At 44.5% G+C, this 23,437-nt stretch overlaps 1 protein-coding gene across 1 annotated transcript in view; it reads left to right on the plus strand.

Moving 5' to 3' along the window:
• The window catches only part of Dtnbp1 (dystrobrevin binding protein 1), a 116,171-nt gene that overhangs the window by 90,108 nt on the left and 2,626 nt on the right, over positions 1-23,437 (plus strand). Inside the window, exon 8 of the mRNA XM_028867718.2 lies at positions 17,045-17,200. Within this exon, the coding sequence (XP_028723551.1) occupies positions 17,045-17,200 (156 nt within the window). The remainder of the gene's footprint in view (positions 1-17,044; positions 17,201-23,437) is intronic.

Genomic DNA, 23,437 nt, shown 5'->3' on the forward strand with positions numbered 1-23,437 from the left:
TTGCTGGGGTTACAAAAAGCCACCACTCCTGGCTTTTTATGTGGGTGCTGGAGATCAAACTCAGGTCCTGGTGATTACACAAGTACTTTACTGAGCTGTCTGATTAACCCATTTTTGTTTTCGTTTTTAAAATAGAAGGATATGGGGCTGGAGAGATGGCTCCGTGGTTAAGAGCATTGGCAGCTCTTCTAAAGGTCCTGAGTTCAATTCCCAGCAACCACATGGTGGCTTTCAGCCACTGATAATGGAATCTGATGCCCTCTTCTGGCATGCAGGTATACATGGAGATAAGAGCACTATATACATAAAATAAATAAGTCTTAATAAATTATTATTAAAATATATATATATATATATATATGGATACTGTATGCCAAGTACCCTGGTATACACTGTGTGTGTGTGTGTGTGTGTGTGTGTGTGTGTGTGTGTATGTGTGTGTGTGTGTGTATTTTGAAAAGGAGAAAAATTATTTCCTTTACTCCTCCCATTATTAAAGTTGCAACAGACCTTTATGGCCAAAGATAAATTAACAAGAGAAAACAAACAGAAGTCACTGCACATGCCTCATGTATACATTGGGGGTACAGGGAAATATCAGAGCCAAATCTCTAACAGTAAATCTCAAAAGCGTAGTTCCCGTTTCAGGCTTAAATATTGTTAGCTGAAGCAAAGGTGTTGGGTAAGACATGGAGGTAATGTGCGGACTTGCTAGCAACAAGGAAACCCTGTGTAAACCCACCCGTTGAGAATCAGACCACTACCACAAGTTTTGAGCCACATTTGAAGTTAGTTTGGAAGGCGCCTGGGAAATCTGACTGAGTCTAATGGTGCAGGATGATGAAAATGATGCAGGCTGAGCTGTAACCCTCAAGTCCAGGAAGGTATCTGTTTTTTGGAATGCTTTCAAGAACTGTAACATCTACTTTAAACCACAGAGTTATATTATAGTTTAAAATATAATCTTTTCTATTTTTTTTCTCAGTATCTGTTAGTTGACTCCAAGAATTCTGAACTGTTGATGAGGAGTGTCTTGCTCAGAAAGTGAAGCATGTACTATTTTTAGTAAGTGCTTTCCTATCTGTGTGCAAGTTTGACACCTGGAAAAATACACTTTTTATCAGTTTTCTGAAGTCTACAAAGAACCAAACATTTCTCTTTATGTAGCTGATAGAGAAAGGACAGTAGGGTGGTTTGAATAAGGATGCCCCATAGGCTCAGAGATCTGACTGCTTGGTCGTCAGGGAGTGGCACTGTTTGCAAGGATCAGGAGGTGTGGCCTTGTTAGAGGAAGGGTGTCACTGGAGGCGGGCTCTGCGTTTTCAAAAGCCCACGCCAGGCCCAGTGGCTTGCTCTTTCTGCTGCCTGTGGATCCAGATGTGGAGCTCCTTCTCCAGCACTGTGTCTGACTGGGTGCTGCCTTGCTTTCTGCCATGATGACAATGAACTAAACCTCTGAAACTGTAAGCAAGCTCCAGTGAAATGTTTTCTTTTGCAGGAGTTGCCATGGTCCTGGTGTTTCTTCACAGCAATAGAACATTGACTAAGACAAGAAGTAAATGAATTCTGGTATAAATAATGAAAAATAAAAGATGATATGGAAATCCCTTTTATGTCCCTTCAGATTCATGGTGTCTTAAGTGGTAAATGTAGGACCTTTTAATCATAAAAATTAAGTAATTCTAATAAATTAGAAAATAATCCTTGTGTATACCTACAGCAAAATAAATGTTAGCAAGAACACCTTGACCACACAAATTTAGTGTGACACCTGATACTTCGGAAATAAAGACTAGAAACTTACCTATGTGGTGACCAGCTGGGGAATTTAGCCAGGCCCTGCCCTCATACTGGTGTCCCTGGGTCTTCAGAGAGACCTCATAGGAAGAGTGCTTCTAATGTGAGGGACTTCTGACTTTTGCTTCTGAGGAGTTCTCAGATTTTCTCAGCTCATAATTTAAAATGCCAAGGCACTATGTTTGGGGATGGCATGCCTTAGACTTTATTGTCCTTGATCATAGATAGAAGGCATTAGACTTAGAAATCCAAAAGTTCTAGTCTGTCTGGATTTAAAGATTTTTAAATCATTATTTCCTTCACAGGTGCATGCATGCCTGAGTGCCTGTGTGCATGCAGGTGCCTGCAGAGGCCAAAGGCAGCACCAAGTCCCCTGGAGCTAGAGTTCCTGATGGTTGTAAGCCGCACAGTGAGGGTGCTGGGAATTGAGCCTCTTGTCTGCTGCAAGATCAGCAAGTGCTGTGGCCGCTGAGCCTTCTCTCCAACCCCGTCGTCATGTCTGAATTTAAAACAGTATAAGGTCAGGCGGTGGTGGCGCACGCCTTTAATCCCAGCATTTGAGAGGCAGAGGCAGGCAGATCTCTGTGAGTTTGGACCAACCTGGTCTACAAAGTAAAGTCCAGGACAGCCAGGGCTGTTGTACAGAGAAACTCGTCTTGAAATTGAAAACAAACCAAAAAATAAACAAACAAAACCCACAACATGTACCTTATGTAATACAGTCTTGCATACTAAGTTTAAGTTTTCAAGTATTTAAAACCATGGCTCTCTCTCCTCAGACAGCACAGACACCTGAGAACAGAACAGAAACAGTGCTGGCCGCGTTAGAAGCAGCTGCATGCGCTTCTAATGCTTCGTACATGCGTGCACTGTTGTTGGAGGGCTTCTCTCCAGGTTCCCCAAGCCCCGCAGTCCCACCATCCACTTATAAAATAATCACTCAGACGCTTATATCACTTATAAACTGTATGGCCATGGCAGGCTTCTTGTTAACTGTTTTTTTTTTTTTATCTTAAATTAACCCATTTTTATAAATCTATACCTTGCCACATGGCTGGTGGCTTACCAGAGTCTTCACATGCTGCTTCTCCTGGCGGTGGCTGCAGTCTCTCCCCTCAGCCTTCCGCTTCCCAGAATTCTCCTCTCTCCTTGTCCCACCTACTTCCTGCCTGGTCACTGGCCATCAGTGTTTTATTTATATAGAACAATATCCACATCACTTCCCCTTTTTTCTTTTTTTTTTTAAAGGAAGGTTTTAACTTTAACATGGTAAAATTATATATAACAAAACAATTACCGAGCAAGAATTATAGTTACAATATTAAAGAAGATGTCCTATCTATCTTATATTTGTGAGTTTAAGGTTTTATATCTAACTTATCTTTTATCATAACTGAGGAAATTACAACTATCTAGTTTTCAACCACATCAAAGACCTGAGAAGGAACATAATGGTACCTGAGAAATGCTAGATGGATGCAAGCAACTTTCAGGAATCTTGCAAAAGTAGACCAAGACAGCTGGCAGCCTGGACAGTCACCTAATGTTTCTCAGCATTGTTGGTGCATTCAAATTGGTTACAGGCCTAGAGTATCTGACAGACCATTTTCAGAAGCAGGATTTCTGAAAGACCATCTTACCCTGTCTTGGCAGAGTACAGGGGTCGCTTTCCTTGTGTCCCACTTGTCCAGAAAGGATAGCATTGCATTTGTACTGTCAGCCATCAAGGCAAGGGCAGTTCTTTGCCCAGTAGGCCATTTTGTGCCAAAAAGACAAACTTCCAAATGGAAATGTCTTAGAAGCCCAACATTCTCTCAGGATCAATTGGTGCAGCGAGGAGCAATTGTGTCTCACGTCAACAGAATTCTAAGTTATTTAAATGCCATATTCTCTAGGTCTATGAAGTGTTTGAAGATTACCTATCTATCTGAAATATATCTATGTATACCTAGAAAACTTAACTAACATGGCTACAGATATGATTATCATAGATGACTAATTATTAATCTATTTTTTAATTATCCATTACAATTTTAAATGAGTTACATAAACATAATACCTCAAACAAGAATAGAAATATATATATACACAGTATAACAATATTAACTTCAAGTTTGTATCAATAAACTAAAATCCATACCAATGTAAAACATTTTAAACATAAACTAAAATCTATACCAATGTAAAACATTTTAAACAAGTTGTTCTTTAAAAGTAGGTTAATTAATCTATCCTTTTATCTTATCATCTCTATATCCTCCTATATATCTATATTATATCCCCTTTCTTTTTTAGAAAGAGATCACATTTATAATCAACCTGTTTTAAATAAAAATATTGGCCATCAGTGTTTTATTTATATAGAACAATATCCACAGCAGTGCACGGACGTTCACATAAACTCTGTAGAATCCGAAGTTTGTTCTGCTTCTCTACCTCAGTGATTGGACATGTGCTGGGCACAGACAGGTGCTGGCTACTCAACAAATAGCTGATGAGTCCATGTATGTCTGAACCTAGACAGTGTTTTCAAGATGGACCAGTTTCAGCTTTGGGAAGGGGTAGATACAGTCACTTTCCTTTCCTGTATCTCCTCCCAGAGTTTTCTCCCCAGCCACAGTAGTTAAGTATTCACTGAGTGTTTCCTGGATGTCAGGGGGACTACCCAGATTCTATGAAAATCAAAGCAGACAGAATCCTAGTGCTCAGCAGAAGTGCAAATGCTCTTCTATAAATCTATGGACCTTCTGCTTCCTGCTCTATGCTGCCTAGGACCAAAATATCACCTCCAGAACCTGGCACGGGATTTCCATGGATTGTGGTTGTTCCTGAGGTTCCCCACCCCTGGGATGCCAGGATTCTCTAAATGAACAGAACTTGATAGAATGGAGGGCGGAGGGGGGTAAAGAGACAGACAGACAGACAGTGTGTGGCCCTCCCATGCCTCCACAGCCTTTTTCCCTCATATCATGTCTTGTACATGATGCCAGCGGCTGGGGATAGTTTGTGGTGCTATAGCTTGATTGGCGTGCTCCTGGTTGCTTGCAACCCTGACAGGCCTGAGGGAGGGTAACGTTCTCCTTGATTGATTCCCGGCAGGTTTGGGAGATTCAAGTGTCTGTCTGTCCCCGTCCCCGTCCCCCCCTCCCCTTTACTTCTTTTATAAGAAGGCTGTTTTATATCAGTTATCAAGAGGGTTTTTTGTTTGTTTGTTTGTTTGTTTGTTTTTAGGGTCCCTGTCTCATGCTTGTGGTCATGTACAAAAACACTAAGTAATTTTCTATTTCCCTTTGGGCCTAGACTAAGTAAGCTTTTTCTCAAATGGGTGTCTCCCGAACACTGAGGCTCCTGGCCCCTAGTCACATTTACCCTAGAATGCAGTTTCTACTTTGTGCCTAGAACAGTGAAAGAATATGACCTAATGCAGGGAGTAACCTCTGGGTTGCTTTGGTATACACTCTCATTCTAGGGAATAGCCGACAACAGAGGTCAGTAAAAGTGGAGGCAGAGGTAGGCAGATTTCTGTGTTTGAGGCCAGCCTGGTCTACATAGTAAGTTCGAGGATAGCTAAGACTAAATACAGAGTCCTTGTCTCAAAAATAAAAATAAATAAATAAAAGGACACAGTTTTCAAAACATGATGTGTCTGTTTTAGAAATATTGGTTCAGGTAATGGTTAAACTTAATGGGATTTCAAATCACCATAGACACATACCTGGTGTCTTAGTCAGGGTTTCTATTGCTGCGACGAAACACCATGACCAAAAGGCAAGTTGGGGAGGAAAGGGTTCATTTGGCTTACACTTTAGCATTGTTGTTTATCATTCAAGGAAGTCAGGACATGAACTCAAACAAGGCAGGATCCTGGAGGAAGGCAGGAGCTGAGGCAGAGGCCAGGGAGGGGAGCTGCTTACTGGCTTGCTCAGCCCACCTTCTTAAAGAACCCAGGATCACCAGCCCAGGGATGGCACCACCCACCATGGGCTGGGCCCTCCCCCGTTGATCACTAACTGAGAAAATGTCTTATAGCTGGATCTCAAGGAGGCATTTCCTGAGCTGAGGCTCCTTCCTCTGATGACTCTAGCTTGTGTCAAGTTGACACAAAATCACCCATTTCCAGAAAGGTTTAACTGAGCAGAGAAGACCCATTCTGAAGGTTTGTGGCTGGAGTCCCAAACTGAGTAAAAAGGAGGAAGTAAGCTAAGCACCCATGTTCATCTCTCTCTGCTTCCTGACGACTATGGGTACAGTGTGACAGCTGCCCCGCAGTCTGCCACCAGGGCTCAAACTGTGAGCCCGAATACCCTCCCTGTGCTCCCTTACCACGCTCTTGCCAGCCAGTCTGCCCTGGTGACCAGAACAGTGGCCATACATACTCAGCTTTTGAGTTACGCTTTTCTTAAAGAAGCCAGGGGTGGTGGTACATGATTATAATCTCGATACTTGGGAAAGGGAAACAGGAAGATCAAGAGCGAAAGACGGGCCTCAGCCACATAGCAAGTCGGAAGCTACCAGAAAACCCCCAATAATGTGCTGCTTGCATGTGAAGTGCTGTTGTGTAGTTGTCTTTGGTGTGGGAAAATTCTTGCCCACGTGTCCCTTTCTTTTACTTACCAAATAACTCTCCTGCTGTTGTGCCGTTGTGGACATGTACTCCAGTCTGCCTACTCGCAGGTGTTGCCAGCCTCAAGTACAAGTTCAAGGCATTATTTTATAAATAGTCATTTTGAGGAGTAGTTCAGAGGCTGTGTTTTGCAGTTGATAGTAACTTTTTCTGTTGTTTGGTGCTTGTTTGTGTGTGTGTGTGTGTGTGTGTGTGTGTGTGTGTCTCTCGGGGTGGGGGGGGGGGGTTGTTTTGTTTTGTTTTGTTTTCAGTTTGGTGTTTCAAGATAGGGTTTCTCTGTGTAGCTCTGGCTTTCCTAGAACTCGCTTTGTAGACCAGGCTGGCCTTGAACTCACAGAGATCCGCCTGCCTCTGCCTCCCGAGTGCTGGATTAAAGGCATGGGCCACCATTGCCCAGCTGCTTTTTGTTTTTTGACACCAAGTCTTACAGCGTATCCCAGGCTGACCTGGCACTCACTGTAAGGCCGCAGAAAGCTTCAAACTCAAGGCAATCCTGACTCAGTCACAGTAGTGCTGGGATTCTAGATATGAGCCACTACGCTCTGTTTTGACTTAATATTTTGCGTGATTATTTCTAACATGGTACAGGTTTCTTAGCTAACATTGCCCTGGGTAATGGACAGGTGTTTGGGGTATATACTGTACCACTTATATAGATCCCTATGATACCACTGGCCATCGCCTATTCTGGATGCTGCAATGATTATTTGGGTCACTGTGACACTGTTGATTATATGGACCACTGTGATACCATTGCCCATTCCTTATTCTGGAAAGCCAGTAAGCACTTCTTCCTCTTCCTTTTAGCCTTGATAATTATGTTCTTTGTTCTCAGCCCATGTAATAGCATACTGGTGCTTCCTGCCAGCTGCCCTGCGGTTTCTTAGCTGCTTTCTGTTTACCTTCTGCATCAGTGCCTCCAAACATCTGTTCTGCAGTGACTACCTCCTGCAAATTTGCAATCAGGCTAACTACTTGAAGGCCTCTAACCACTCACCTGAGTGACTGGTGTTCCCCTGCTCCTGACACTGGGCAGTTAGTATGCAGCCCCCATTTGGTGACTGTGATGTTTGCTGAGCACCAACTCTGACAGGCGTCAGTGAGGCAGAAAGCATCTGCTCTGAAAGAAGTTACCGATGCTCGGAATGAATGAAAGGCAAGCATGTGGTGGCAGTGAAGAGGCACCAGGTACTTGAGTAGAGAGGGTAGGGAGCCTGTTGTGGAGCCTGAGCAGAGTGGGAAGTGTGGTTACAGCGCTGGCATGTCACTTGCCTAGGGAGCCACGGGTAGTTGGCAGTGTGCCGTGGGGAAGCAGTTTTCTTGGCGGTAGTTCCTGACTAGTAGTTCCATTCCTAAGCTGTTCTCATAGAAGTCTTCACTTTCCATCTGTAATGGACAGTGGTCGAAAGAGAAAAAAACAGAGGGTGAGAGTCTCAGAACAGCATTTAAATGAGTAGTGAATCTTTGACACCCCATACTCATCTTGTTCACACTGTGGTCCCTCTTTCTGCTAGGCATGATGGCTTCACATTAGCCAAAAGCTCCTGCTGAAGTCCCCTCCAGGGCTACATTGTTGCCCTCCTTTCTTCAGTGGTATCCATGGTTTCTCCTACATCTACACAGCAGTAAATCCCAGAGAAGGCTAGAAAGCAAACATAGCAAACTGCTTTACCGGAAGTGCAGATGTTACAGTTTTCTCAGTGCCCCCAATGTGCCATTCTACTTGCGATCCATTAGGACAAACTCCAGGAAGAGGAGGAACTTGAGGACGGGCATGCATGGGAATAATCACACTGTTCCACAGCTAGCCCTGCTGTGACTCGATGCAATTGCTGCTGCTTTTGCACATAGATCCAGGACTACTTAAGGGTCATCTGCTGCCCCTGCAGGCTGCACACCAGCCTGCCTGGGAAGTACAGGGTCCTTCTCATTCCCATGTGTGGGCTGGTAGTTTGAAAGAGGAGTAAGGAACTCAGACAGCCATTGATAGCATATAGATAATTCCTGTCACTCATTTAGAAGCCATTCACAGCGTATAATTGGAAGTGATAAATTCCCAATTTTAAGGTATTATGTGGAAATAATGAGATCTCTAGCAAATACAGTGAGCTTTCAGATCTACTGTGCCTTGACTGTCAGTGAACCTTTAGAGGGATGGGCTCTCCAGCCAGTGGCATGAGGGCATTTTAATGAGAAACGTTTGAAACTAGAAGCATGTTGAGCTTTGTGTCCATTGTGATCAATGTTGTGTATAACCGATACTTACAAAGATAGGTTTAAAATGTGTGTTACTGGGGGAAATGCCACTTTTGGCATTACATTCTTTCTCAGTAAATTGCTAAATAAAGTGTGCCACTCTTAAACTTGAAAGGGTTTGAAGCATGCACCTTGATTGTAGTTTTTGAGCTGATTAACTCGATACTAAGGCAGTATGAGTGGAAATGTCTCTGACAGAGGTGCTTTTAATATGCAAAAGACATCTGGTTCAGATACTTCTAATGTAAGGATCATTGGGCCCATGGAACTTCAGACATGATTTTGACAGCTTGGAGTTGCTGGGAGACCTGGGAAATGCAGGTGCTGCAGATTCCTGGTTCTCTGGTCACTCTTGAAGGAGGAGCTGGGAGTGGCAAAGTCAGGCACTGGTCTGGAGTGTATGGTTGGGTGGTCTGGCAGCAAGAGCCCTGCATTTGGCCATGCAAGCAAGGGGTGGGGGGAGCCTGGCAGAGCAGGTAGTGGGCCCGAGGAAGCTGCAGATCGCAGCAGCTGGGTCTCCCCCCAGACCCAGGGTTGCTGCTTGAGAGCCATAGCTCTAGCAGCAGGGGCGGCCCCTCGAGCTGTGTGGCCTGAGGCCATTGAGAGCCCTAGAGTCAGGCAGGTCTGTTATGGGAAGCACAGACCGATTGGGACTGTGAAAGCCGTAAAAGCCAGCAGCCAAAGCTGTGCAGTTGGTTTGCTGGCTGTAAGAAGGCCTTTTTTGAGAGGACCTGCACCAGCCAGCTATTGTGGGAGCTAACAGCTTTTGCTCTGGAGCAGAATTGCCTTAGGGGAAGGCTAGGGACTGCAAAGTGCAGCCGAGAAAGGAGAATGAAAGTTTCAGAGACTCTTTGAATTGAATTGTTGCATTCAGGAGAACTGCAAAAAGTTTTTGGTTGTGGGTTTCTTCATATTTGGAACTTTAAGACTGGTATCAGAAAGCTTTCAGTGGAACATTATCCTGTGTTTCTGTCTTTCTCCTCTTTGCTATCATCTTTCTATCTAATATTTTCTTATCCCTCTCTCCTCATAAAAACCTTTGAAAAGGTGGGAGCTGGCCTCCCACAGAAGAGTGACCATCACTGTGCCATTTCCTCCTCCCAGATGTTAGGAATGAGAAGTTTTCTTTTTCCCTTTTCTTTCTCTGCCCTTTGTTGTTGTGGAGGTTGTTTTTGTTTTTGTTTTGTTTTGTTTTGTTTTTTGTTGTTGTTGTTATTTTTCGAGACAGGGTTTCTCTGTGTAGCCATGGCTGTGCTAGAACTCACTCTAGACCAGGTTGACCTCGAACTCTGAGTGCTGAGATTAAAGATGTGTGCCACTACCACCAGGCTTGTTTGTTTTTTGCCAGGCGGTGGTGGCACACGCCTTTAAGCCCAGCACTCGGGAGGCAGAGGCAGGCGGATCTCTGAGTTCGAGGCCAGCCTGGTCTCCAAAGCGAGTTCCAGGAAAGGCACAAAGCTACACAGAGAAACCCTGTCTCGGAAAACAAAAAAAAAAAAAAAGATAGTAGAAAGTACCATAAACATTTTAATGATTCAAAATGCTGTGAAAATGTTTCAATACTTAATCATTGTGATCATCTAGACATAGTGATGAAGCTCCAAAACACTGACTGTAAGAATATCCCACATTTCTAGATGACCTTAGGTTTTATAGTGTTGCAACAAAGATATTTTAAATTGTTAACCAAGTTATAAAGGATGTAACAATGTACTTCTTACCCCCACCCGAGATAGGGTTTCTCTGTGTAGCTTTGGAGCCTATTCTGGATCTTGCTCTGTAGACCAGGCTGGGAACTCACAGAGATCCACTGCATCTGCCTCCCAAGTGCTGGGATTAAAGGCATGCCTGCTGCCGCTGCTGCTGCCACCACCACTAACCGGTCAAAAGTGCTTCCTGAGTGTACTGAACTAACTAAATTTATGAATGATGTCGTATAGAAATGAGTGAATTGAGAATTCTTAAAATAATTATTTAACTTCATATCACACACACACACACACACACACACACACACACACACACACACACCACTGTTGACTTGGTGATATGTATTTCTTGTGGCTTTACACTCTCCAAGTAGGGTAAAGCTCTGTAAGAAGTTATTTAACTTTCTGTTTGAGAATGTATTAACTTGGGCTGGGATATAGCTTATTGATAGAACTTACCTGGCATGAGTTAATGCCCAGGATCCTTCCCAGCACCATAAAAGATAAATAAAATAAAAGCATTAACTTTAGCATTCTAGATGGCTCTCCAGATAACCATTTAAAACTTTAAACACTATTGAAATGCAAGGTTCAGAAGTTGATATTTTTAAAATGTAATGTAATCCTGTTCAAGGAACATCCTTTCTAAGGTCTCTCATAGGGTAATTTGTATTCATGCCTTGTGTTAGGGGCAGGGAAGTAGGAAAGACTTTCGGAGTGAGCTAGCGAACTAGTGAGCGCCTTGTTGTGGGAGCTGTTGAAGGAAGGCAATACAGCTGTCCTTAGATGATAAAACCACCGAAGAGACTGTTGAAACTAGACTAAAGTCTCGCGTGTCCTCTAGTCTAAAAGTCTTCAGTTTCTGAACAGAGTTTTAGTACAGTTAAACATGTTTAATAAGCCCAGAGGTGACAGGAAGTAACTCAGAGCGGCATTACATCCAGGAGGCTTTATAAAGTACCTTCAGAACAACAGATGCTGAAAACACTTCCTGTAAAGCTGGAACTTGGTATAGACAGAAGTGCTGTGGGAAAGGAGGAGGAGGAGGGTACCTGAACCCCAGTGAGCACCAGTAATGGTGCACAGAGATGCCCAGAAATATAACGAACCTGTTTCTCAGCCCATGCAGCAGTGTAGATGAGCCCAAGACAGCAGGCTGAGTGAAAGAAGCCATATAAGATTGTGTTGATGTGGCTTTTATGTGACAGTAGAATTAGAGGTTTGAGACTAGATCAGCGCTGGGGGAAGATTATAGAAGAGCAGCCCGAGGAGTCTTGTGATGTGCAGTGAGTGTCTGGACAGAGGCCACACAGGCTGTGAGCTGGTACACCTTCACAGAGCTGCCGAAGCACACACCCACACACCGAGTGCATGCACAGTGGGCATCTAAACAAGCTCTGCTCTGTGTTCAGCTGTCAGGTTCTTGGCTTTGATATCATACTGTAATTATGTGAAACCTAAGCATTGGGAGAGGCCCAAGGTCTACGTATTTCTGTCTGTGGCACTAGACACTTAATCCAGTCTACGAGCATGCTCAGCATTGACTTTGCCAGAGTCCACATCACTCAAGATGTATATACATTTTTTTGCCAATATACTATGAATCTGAAATTATTTCAGAATGAAAAACTTTAAAAGCTGAATGTTGCAATTTTATGCAGTGCAACTGCATGGAAAGAAGGGAAGTCAGTACATCCCAAAGAGCGAAAACAATCTGGACTTTACCCTGTTCCTTGGGCTTCTCCTGCTGCTTAGAGGTCAGACCTACGGACTCATTGTGCTGGGCGACCGCTTCAGACTTCTGGTGGAAAAGCCGTTGTATCTTTTTCTGAGTTTTTTTTTCTTTTTGATCTTGGGGCCGTTTTTTTGAAATCCAGTTTGGTGTGGCCAACCTCCCCTAGGTAGGCTATGTGTGCCTCAGGTAGCTATGAATGCAACCTAACACACAAATTACTTAGAACTTTATAAGCTTTGGGAGGAGAAATTTGATTACATGGTTGTCAGGTTTGAATTTTGTAGGTGACAACATGTCCCGATGTCTAAAGGTTGGACACAGTTGCAGGTTTAAGTCTTAGTGTTTCCTTTGCTCCCCAGAACAGCGGGTAACTTCAAAGCGAGCCGGGGTCACTTTTCCTCCGGGAAGTTCTGTGAGCCAGACTTTGCTCTGTTGGTCGGACTGAGACATTCTTTAACTGGTTTTTCCTCCAGGTTCCCTGTCCTCATCTCAACACTCTAATCTGTGTTGCTTCTTGACACAGCTCAGTGGATGATGTCAGCGTCCGTACAGGGCAAGGACACGGCTTACCAAGTACAGCATTCCATGCTCCCTGGAAGCTCAGCAATTGTGATTTCTTTCTTTCTTTCTTTCTTTCTTTCTTTCTTTCTTTCTTTCTTTCTTTCTTTCTTTCTTTCTTTCTTTCTTTCTTTCTTTCTTTCTTTCTCTCTCTCTCTCTCTTTCTTTCTCTTTCTTTCTTTCTTTCTCTCTCTCTCTTTCTTCTTTCTTTCTTTCTTTCTTCTTTCTTTCTTTCTCTTTCTTTCTTTCTCTTTCTGTCTCTCTCTTTCTTTCTGTCTCTTTCTTCCTTCCTTCCTTCCTTCCTTCCTTCCTTCCTTCCTTCCTTCCTTCTTTCTTTCTTTCTTTCTTTCTTTAGGTTTTTCGAGACAGGGTTTCTTTCTGTAGCTTTGTGCCTTTTCTAGATCTTGCTCTGCAGCCCAGGCTGGCCTCGAACTCACAAAGATCTACCTGGCTCTGCCTCCCAAGTGCTGGGATTAAAGGCATGCACCACTATTACCCAGGTGATTTCTTCTTTTAAAAGTCATTTTAGGTTTCATAACCCAAACTGTCCTCACCTTACCCCTGGAGGCGTTGAGACATGATTGGATATCTTCCAAACATAAAGAATGAAGAGGAAAACCCAAAGGGCCAGTAATTGAGACACATTAGGTCATCGTAGTAGTCAAGAAAGTGGTACCTTCACTCCTCTGTAGACAGTCTTGAGTCGGCTAAAATGCTGTTTTTTTAAATTAAGTCCCTTTTGCTAATTTCTAAATTGATCTTTGACTGAATGGCTTGTTTTGGAATTGCTTCTTTTAGACCAGTTTACCTGTCTCTGAAGTGTTTGGAGCATGCTAATGTGTTAGAGTGGAAGTACACTAATGCACTTGGCCAGCAGCAGGCATCTGACAGATACATTGTGGACTGTGGAAGTACACAACAAGACTAGGTGTCCTCTTCCTGCAGGCTTTTCCTGAGCACACAGCTCTCTGCAGTTGTAATTGAGGGCACTGGAAGGTGACGGACTCCAAAGCCTGAGTAGGAAGGAGAGAACGATTTTAGTGTGCTATACTTGATTCTGGTTCTTGGTAATATCTGTCTGTCTGTCTGTGTCTGAGGTAGGGAAACAGGAGGGGAGAGAGAGGGGCAGGAGGGAAGAAAGAAGGAATGAATGTCTCATGTAGCCTGGGAATTCCTATCCCTCCACCTCCACCTTCCGAGTGCTGGGATTACAGGCGTGCCTACCATGCCTGGCCACCTTCCCTTTTTGATAATCTGTTAGTGACATCCTGGTACCTGTAAATACAGCTCTTGGTTATTGGCCAGTGTGGCATTGCTGGTGGTTAATCCACCACTCTTGAACCCAGACAGAAACCTTCAAAATGAGCGCTTTCACCTCACTTGTGTAGAGGATAAAGTGGCAGCTTGGAGAGGCTAAACAAGTTATAGCTGGTAACAGATTTCTGCCTGGGGTCTGGAAATGGCAAGGATTTCACCATGGGGGGGGAGTGTGCAGGGCAGTGGATGAGCCAGTGTTGGAGGAGGTGGTGGTGGCAGCCAGGGTCAGCAAGGACTTGGAGTGTTCAGGGTGCGCCCTGGAGTTGTCTACTAGAGCATGGGTGTCCCTGGTGTGGACACACATGCGCAGGACCTCCAGGGCTGGGCTTCCGTGTGGCTTCCCCAGGACTCAGAGGGCACTCGGACAGGAGAGCCAGAGGTGTGCAGGCATGGGCTGTAGGCAGACAGCAGAGCTGCACAAACCACTCTGCACAGTTGCTGTGACAGCACGTGACCCAGAGGAGTGTGACAGAAACCCAGCAGCGGCTGCTAATGGGCTAGGACCCAGCTTGGGAAGGTAACCCCTGCATCTGTAATGAGCCCGTTTTCTGTGAACAAGGCATGGCAGGAAGGTGACTAGAAACAGGAAGAAGCCATAAGCAAGTAGTACTGAGTGCTGTGTGCAGCTGGGGAAGCTTACTTGCCTGCCTGCTCTCATAGCTAACATTGGTTTGTACTCCTGGCATGTGTGTAGATTAGAGTACAAGAAAACCCAGAGTATTCTAAGTACGAGACATTATATATTTGGTGTGCGATCAAAAATAAACTCCATTACAGAGTTTTAAGGTCTGTCATTCCTAGAGGATGGTGCTGGGAATTGGAGCAGTCCTGGGGACAGAGGCAGGTCTCAGAGCCATTGTGCTGTGTGCTGTTAGTTCTGTTTAAAGTCATAATTGGGGCTGGAGAGATGGCTCAGTAGTTAAGAGCACTGGCTTCTCTTCCAAAGGTCCTGAGTTCAATTCTTGGCAACCACCTGATGGCTCATAGCCATCTGTAATAGGATCTGCTGCTCTCTTCTGGCCTGCAGGCACACATGCAGGCAGAGCACTTGTACCTAAAAAATATGCACCTGTACCTAAAAATACATATATAAATAAATACAATTTAAAGTCATAATTGAAGGGATAGACAGGGGCGCTAGTGGCTGGCGCTAGATACTGCGGTGGCGGAAGAATCATGAGCCATGGTTACCTTTTAGAGCTTTATTAGAAGGAGAGAGAGAAACAGAGAGACAGAGACAGAGAGACTGCGCGGAGGGGAAGTACAAAGAGAGAGCACATGGGAGTGCACATCCACTTTTAGACTGGGACACAGTCAACCAGCTGATGATGTAATGAGGACAGAATCCGTACAGTAATTGCATCAGGACATTCCAGACGGAACAAGACCTTGTTAATGTCTTCAGTTCGTGTAGCAGTGTTTTCCTCTAGCTCAGCTAAGCAGTGCCCGACACAGCCAGTGGTCTCAGACATCTGTCGTTAGGAAAAACTTGGGCTGTGGTCTCTGGCTCCCCCCACCCCCACAGCAAGATTTAGGCAGGAGCTGGGGTTCTTGGTGGCTTGTCTGCTGTGGGCCATCCACCACTTACTGTCCTTGCGTGGACACTGCTCACCTTCACACTGAAGGTGTTTCATGGTATTGCATAGATGTGTCAACATGGGGTAACTGTTCTGTATTCATTTTCAGATAGGACACTGACTTACTAGCCAGGTCACATGGGTGACAAATAGCAAAGCCAAATGGGGTGCTTTCCTTAGCACCATGATGGCTACGTGGTTCTTAAAGAATATTTATTATTGTAATTGTGTATATGTTGTCTCTGGCGTCTGAGTACCAGTGTCCACAGAGGCCAAGATCCACCAGATCCACAAGAGCACCAGATCCCCTGCAGCTGGAGTTACAGAAAGCTATGAGGCGCCCTTTGTGGTGCTGGGAATTAAACTCTGGCCTTATGGAAGAGGAGGAGTATGTTCTCTTAACTGCCGAGCCAGTTCTCAAGTCTGGCTACATGGCCAATTTTCCCACTGTGTAAAACACATGGAAAAATGTTACCAGTTTTTAAATGGCCCTGTCATCAGTCTCTAGACCTTTCCCCCTCCCGAGACAGAGTCTCACTGAACCTCGGCTTTGGCTAGGCCGGCTAGCAGTGCGTGCACCACCATGCCCAGCTTGCACGCGGGTGTCGGGCATCCAACCTCAGGCCTCATGCTTATGTAAGCACCTTACCCCTGAACTGCCTCTCCCACCCTGATAACGTGACTTTTTAAAAATGGAAACTCTGTGCCCATTCAATAGCCCGCCCCAGCAGTCTTCATTCTACCCTGTCTGTCACGATACCACTCCAGTTGCTTTATTTTAGTGTGGTCACACAGTCACTTGTCTGCTTGGGACTTGCTTATTCACTTACTGGGATGTTCTCACGGTTCATCATGATGGAGCACATGTCCAAATTTCCTTCTTTTTCAGGCTGAATGATGCTCCATAGTTGTTTTCTTATTGTATTGGTTGAGGGTTTCCTATGTTCCAGGCACTGAGCTGTTTGAGAAGATATTAAAAAGAATGAAATATGGATATAGTCCTCCAGGAACTCAAGTCTTTACCTGTGTTTTCAAAAGATTGAGCACAGGCTGGAGAGGTGGCTTGTATTGAAGAACCCTTGCTGTTCCTACAGAGAGTGGGATTTCAGTTCCCAACACCCACCTCGGGTGACTTCAAACTCCTGGATGTCTAACTCCCGGGGATGCATACAGACACACAAATGATTACTAGGCAAGAAAAAGACAAACCATTTAGTAGAAACACCGGGACGGAACCAAAGCTTCTTGTGACGTTAGTGGAGGGTCACCTGAGGAGGTAGTGCTGTAGAAGAGCAGGCAGTGTCGCTCGGGGAGGGCCTGCAGCAGAGAGGGCACAAGGTCAAGTACTCGGTGACAGAAAGCAGTACAACAGACGAGGCTGGCGGGCTGCCTTCTGTGGCCGAGTCTGCTGTCCCCGTCCCCCCCAGTCCCTTCTGGAGCTCTCTCTCACACCACCACTCTGCTTCCTCAGCTGAACTGGATGCAGAGCATACGCAGAAGGCCCTGGAGATGGAGCACACCCAGCAACTGAAGTTGAAGGAGCGGCAGAAGTTCTTTGAGGAAGCCTTCCAGCAGGACATGGAACAGTACCTGTCCACAGGTTACCTGCAGATCGCAGACAGGCGAGGTGAGTGGGGCCTGGGGTGTACTCCTCAGTGGTTAGACCCCAGAACCAAAGCAAAGGTCACAGGCATGCCTGAAGTGCCATTGTTTTGCTTCTTCCTTTAGTTCTAGGTTCTAGTTGAAAAATTAAAAAATAACTGCTACAAAATTATGCTCATACAGAATTTGAAAAATATTTTATTATTATATGGTGTTCATGGGTCCCAGTCCTTGTAACCTCCTCTAGCCTTAATTACCTGAAAATCCCATCTCAAAGTACTCATATTGAAGGTTTGGGGGCTGATTTCAACCTTTTACTCCATACAGATATACCCACCCTAGCCAAGGTGCCCAGTGTGCTGGAGGAGAGGGACTGTGACAACATTGTAAGAACTCTTTTTGCTGAGAAATTGAACTCCACTGTTCAGTTTGGCTCAGGATATCCTTAGTGTGCTGTGTTCTCAGGGAGACATGGACACAGCCTCATGGGATGATGAACAGAAGCTGGTAGGTCCAAAGGCCCTAGGGACCAGCTAGAACCAGGTATTGCTACAGTCTGAGACTTGTAGAGCCTAGTGCATGACAAGGAGGAGGCACACCCCACAACAGAATTCAGTGGGTTAGTTAGTGTGGGTTTGAGAGTCTCAAGAATAATTTTCTTCAAGTTTTCAGAACATCTTTGGATATGTTTCATAGTTGAGAAAAAAGACAAAGCAAAACCAGTCAGATGTTGCTAATCTGTGTGTCTTTGAACTCCAGAAGAAAATTGCCTTAGCTGGATTAGAAGGGCCCTCTGAACAGTGACCTGGCACCTTGGCTGTTGAGAGCAGCTGCAGACTTCCTACCCAGACATGCACCCTACTTCAGGAAGCTTCTTCACCTCAAGGGTAGAGCTAAGTGAAGCTTAAGTTAGAACATCAGTCAACATATAAAAATGTCCTTAGTGAATGTGGCGTTTTTATACTCATTCCAGGAGATCAGAAATAGCAGTCTGAACTTTCTTCATTTCAGAAGTTTTAGTTAAATCCGTGGAACTTTATGTCCAGAAATGTGTCTGGAAATAGTGCAAGCCCAGCTTTGACCTCAAGAGCCATAGTGAATTTGGAAGCCTGTGGTGTAGGGAGGAAAAAAAAAAGAGGCCTTGAGGTAGGCCACCACAGACTCACTACTCACTGTGTGTCAGGGCCTGATGGACCTTTAGTGCAGATGTGTGTAATACACAAATGTGTGTTTTTACAGAGACACAGGACCTAGCTCAGTGGTTAATGCCTAGCATGTATGAAGCCCTAGTTTCAAACTCCAGCACCATAAAAAGACAAAACAATACAACATACTTTCTGGAAGTAAGGTGTTACCTCATATAGCTTGCTTTGGAAGGGCCTGTGAGTAATCAGTATAATCTGCTCAGTTCAAACTCTATTTCTGTACTTAAATTTATTTACATTGAACACATATAATCAGCTTATTATGAATGAGTACTTATTCCCATTTTATTATTAAAAACAGTGCTGGCATGGAGATTGCATTAGTTATTTTTTCTCTTCACAGTGACAGAAATACATAGAAAGGTGGACTTCAATTGATAGTTGAAGAGGGCATCCTGGAGGGGGAGGGGAGTGTGGGAGAAGACCTGGCCTGCCTTCTGTGGGGGCCTGTCAGAAGCCGGTTTTGTCTTGCTTTCCCTTCTCTGCCTTTCAGTCATCTGAAGACCTCAGTGCACAAGATGGAACTACCCACTGTAATGGTTTGAATAAAAATGGCCCCCTAAGCCTAAAAGGAATGGCACTATTAGCAGGTGTGGCCTTGATGGAGTAGGTGTGTCTTTGTTGGAGGAGGTGTGTTATTAGGTGGCAGGCTTTGAGGTCTTAGAAGCTCAAGCCTGGCCAGTGGGGCACTTCACCTCCTGCTGCCTGAGGATCCAGATGGAGAACACTCAGCTATCTCTCTGGTACCATGTCTTCCTGTGCACCACTATACTTCCCACGCCATGACTGACCAACTGTTTTATTGCTGTGAAGGGCACAAGGCATTCTTTGCTGAAAGATCACAAGAACAATCTGTAGGCCACATACTAACATTCTTCTCTTCTGAAACCTCTTGAGCCAGTCCCCCACAGTTCAAATCATCCTCATCAACACAGTCTTCCATGTTCCTACCAGGATGGCCCATTAAGTAGCAATCAAAACATTCCACTGCTTTTCTAACCCATAACCCAAAGTCCCAAACTGGTCAGGCCTATCACAGCAATACCCTAGTCATTGGTAACAACTTCTGTCTTAGGGTTTCTATTGCTGTGAAGAGACACCATGACCACAGCAACTCTTGAGAAAAACATTTAATTGGGCTAGCTTACAGTTCAGAGGTTTAGTCCATTATCATCATGGCGGGGAGCATGGAGGCAGACATGGTGCTGGAGGAGGAGCTGAGAGTTCTATAACTGGATCCATAGTCGGTGGCAGGAGATTGTGTGCCACACTGAGCATATCTTGAGCGTTTGAGAATTTCAAAGCCCACCCCTACAGTGACACACTTCCTCCAACAAGGCCACACCTGCTAATAGTGCCACTCACTATGATGATAATCAACTAAACCTCTAAACTGTAAGCCAGCCCCAATTAAATGTTTTCCTTTATTAGAGTTGTTGTGGTCATGGAATCTCTTCATAGCAATAGAACCCTAACTCAGTTAAACTTCTCTGCAAACATCCTTAGAGACAAGGGCAAAGGTGTCTTCATAAATCCAGTTTAACTGACCATTAAGATTAGTCTTCACAGACATCCTCACATGTCTCTGTGTACATTTTTTAAGAGTAAAGAGCTGGGTTTCTGACTGTGAAGGTGTAGGGTGAAACCACAGGGTTGTATTATGAGCAAATTCCCATGGACACTATAGCTCAAGGTGCAGCTGAGGGACCTTACTTTCAAAATGCCTCTTTTCAGGGAGTAATTACTTCATGAGACATGTTTCCTTTAGGTTTACTGGAGTTTGTCAATTACTTAGCAGAATAGCTATACCAGCTGATGAGCTCCCCAGCTGTGTGTGTTCTGGTTATGATTTGTCAACATTTCATAGAGCCACATCCCGCTCTACCCCTAATCAATACGAAGTGACATTAATTTCTTTAATTGCTCATTTATTTATTAAAAACTTTTATTGCAGTATATTTTGAGCATACTCTTTCCCCTCCCAGATCCACCCACTTCTCTACCACATTTCACTCTCTGGCCACATAGTCATATGATTATATCATAATGCAAAACTCATGTAGTCCAACTTCAAAAGTTCCCATAGTCTTTCAGTCTGAATGCAAAGTCTCTTTTGAGACTCATGGCAGTCTGTAAACTCTAAGTCCCTATAAAGTCAAAGTGTAGATTACATGTTTCAACATACAGTAGCACAGAATATACATTACCATTCCAAAAGGGAGCATAATCAGGAAATACTACATAAAAACAAGACAAAATCAGCAGGGCAAGCTCCAAAATCTGTATGCCCATGTCTAATGTCAATGTGCTCTTCAGAACTCTAGACTTCTATGGGCTGGTCCCCACACCCTGTTAGCAGCTCTCCTTGGCAGCTATCCCATGACTGCCATCTCCAACATTTGGGGTCTCCAAGCAATCCAAGCTTCACTGTGGCAGCTTCATTACAGTGGCCTCCCTGGGCCTCCATGCAGGGATTCCTCTGACATAAGCCTGCCCCCAGTGGCTTTTCTTTACCGTGGAGGAAGATCCCACAACCCCTTTCCTTGATCCTTATTGATTCTAAAGCCCGAACCACACAGCTGAAGCTGCCAAGTTCTTTTGATTTAAAGCTGAGGCCTCCTTGACTTGAATTTGCATATGCTCTCGGTTATTGATGGTTTCCTGTGCTGCTTAAGCTTTGCTTCAATTCCTTTTCACAAGTTGGAAGCTTAGCTTGGTGGAGTCTTGTCGTGAGGTCCATTTCCTCTACTCCTGTTAGCATCCAGCCTCTCTAAACTTACCTCCTTGAGCACTGGACTTGACTCCAACATTACATTTCCTGGTGCTCCTTTACTCTTCAAATTGTGCATTTTGTATTTCCTTTTGCCCTTTTTATTGTTCAACTGTTTTCCTAATCCTAATTCCACTAACAAGGAGCATGGTCAGACCTGTCACAGCAATATACCATTCCATGGTATTCACTTCTTAGTTACTGTTCTACTGCTATGAAGACACAACATGACCATGGCAACTCTTATAAAAGAAAGCATTTAATTGGGGGCTGGCTTCAGTTCCCGAGAGTTAACTCATTGTAATCACGGTGGGAAGCATGGCTGTACACAACAGGTGCTGAAGCAGTAACTGAGAACTATATCCTGATTCATAGGCAGAGAGACAGACTAGACTTTTGAAACCTCAGAGCCCACTCCCAGTGGGCTCTTCCAAGGCTACACCTCCTCCAACAATGCCATACTTCCTAATCCTTCCAAGCAGCTCACCATCTCAGGACCGATCATGCAAATATATGAGCCAATGGAATCTAATCTCATTCAAACCATACACCACCCAACTTCATGTTTCTCTCCCCACCCTTTCCCCCACCCTCTGATTAAAAAAAAATAAAAGCCAAACAAGACAATAAAATTCCAAAACAAGAACTGCGTGTGCATGCACACGCGCACGCACCTACCTGGAGTGTGGTTCATGTACCCAGTAACACTTGAGAAAACTGATTTTCCATTTCCCAAAAGATGTCAGTTATAAATAGCTTCTTAACTTCTTGGTTAGTAGTGGGACTTTATGTCCACTTTCACTTCTCTGTGCTTGTCTGGTTTGAACTTGTGCAGCTTTTACACATTCTGTCACAGTCTGTGAGTTCCTATGTGTACTAGTCCATTTGTGAATGGAAGGCACTGTTTCCTTGAAGTCAACCACCACCTCTGGCTCTTACACTCTTTCAGCCTCTTCCACATAGATCCCGAAATCTTGAGGGGGAGAATTTGATGACATCCCTTCTAGGACTGAGTGCTCCAGAGTCTCTCACTTTGTGTACATTGTACGATTGTCAGTTGTATTTGTGTTAACACCCATCTACTGCAAGAAGCAGCTTCTCTGATAAGAGCTGGAGTGAGGCACTGATCTCTGGATATAGCAATATGTCTTTGGGAGTTGTTTTATTGCTATGTCCCTTTAGCATAATAATAGTAACAGTTTCCCCTTAGGTAGGTAGGCCCATGATCTATCTAGTTTTAGGTGTGGGCCCACTTGAGCAGGGTCAGATATGAAACGGGCCTTGTATCCAATCAAAAAGTGGGCCGTTACTCCATTACATGTGTGCCTCTATTACACCAGTAGATCTTGCAGGCAGGTCACTGGGTTTGTAGTTGGGTGATACTGATAATTATTTTTCCTCCTCCTGTAGTATGCTGTCTTAGATGCTTTTCTATTACTGTGATAAAATGCTAGGACCAAGGCAACATACAAAAGTTTATTTGGGCCTTACAGTTCAGAGGGTTAGAATCTATGACTATTATGACAGAGAGCATGGGAGCATGCAGGCAGGCATGGTTATGGAGCATCTTGATCCACAAGCTTGAGGCAGAGGCGCGCGCGCGCGCGCACACACACACACACACACACACACACACACACACACACACACACACGAGTAAATGGTCTGAGAATCTGAAACCCCCAGTGATACGCAACTTCCAGCAAGGCCATACTCCCTAATTCTTTCCAGACAGTTTTACCAACTGGGGAGCAAATATTCAAATATATAAGCTATCTGGGGGCTATTCTTTTCTTTATTGAGAGGGTTTCTCCGTGTAGTTTTGGTGCCTGTCCTGGATCTCGCTCTGTAGACCAGGCTGGCCTCAAACTCACAGAGATCCGCCTGGCTCTGCCTCCCGAATGCTGGGATTAAAGGCGGGCGCCACCACTGCCCGGCAATGGGGGCTATTCTTATTCAAACTACCACACACACAAAATACCTTCTAGCACCATGAATGCTAGTCAGTAGGGTTGAAGATTCTAGTTGGGCACCAGCTGATTTCTCAATGTTCAGTGACATTAGTGGTCTCTTCAACAATAGGGCCTTACCGTCATCAGGCTGTGGAAGGTAAGTATCAGCCTTGGCAGCAAGAAGTTGTTGATTTCTCTTATCTTGTCTTCCTTTCATTGAGTCTGGATGTTGACTTTCACAGTTGTCTGATACACAGTATTTCTCAAGGCTTTGGCAACCCTGTATTTGTGTTTTAAACCTATAACTACAGATTAGGACACTGCACTGTCATTTT

Source organism: Peromyscus leucopus, chromosome 5 (assembly GCF_004664715.2).
Source record: "Peromyscus leucopus breed LL Stock chromosome 5, UCI_PerLeu_2.1, whole genome shotgun sequence".
Taxonomy (NCBI): Eukaryota; Metazoa; Chordata; class Mammalia; order Rodentia; family Cricetidae; genus Peromyscus; species Peromyscus leucopus.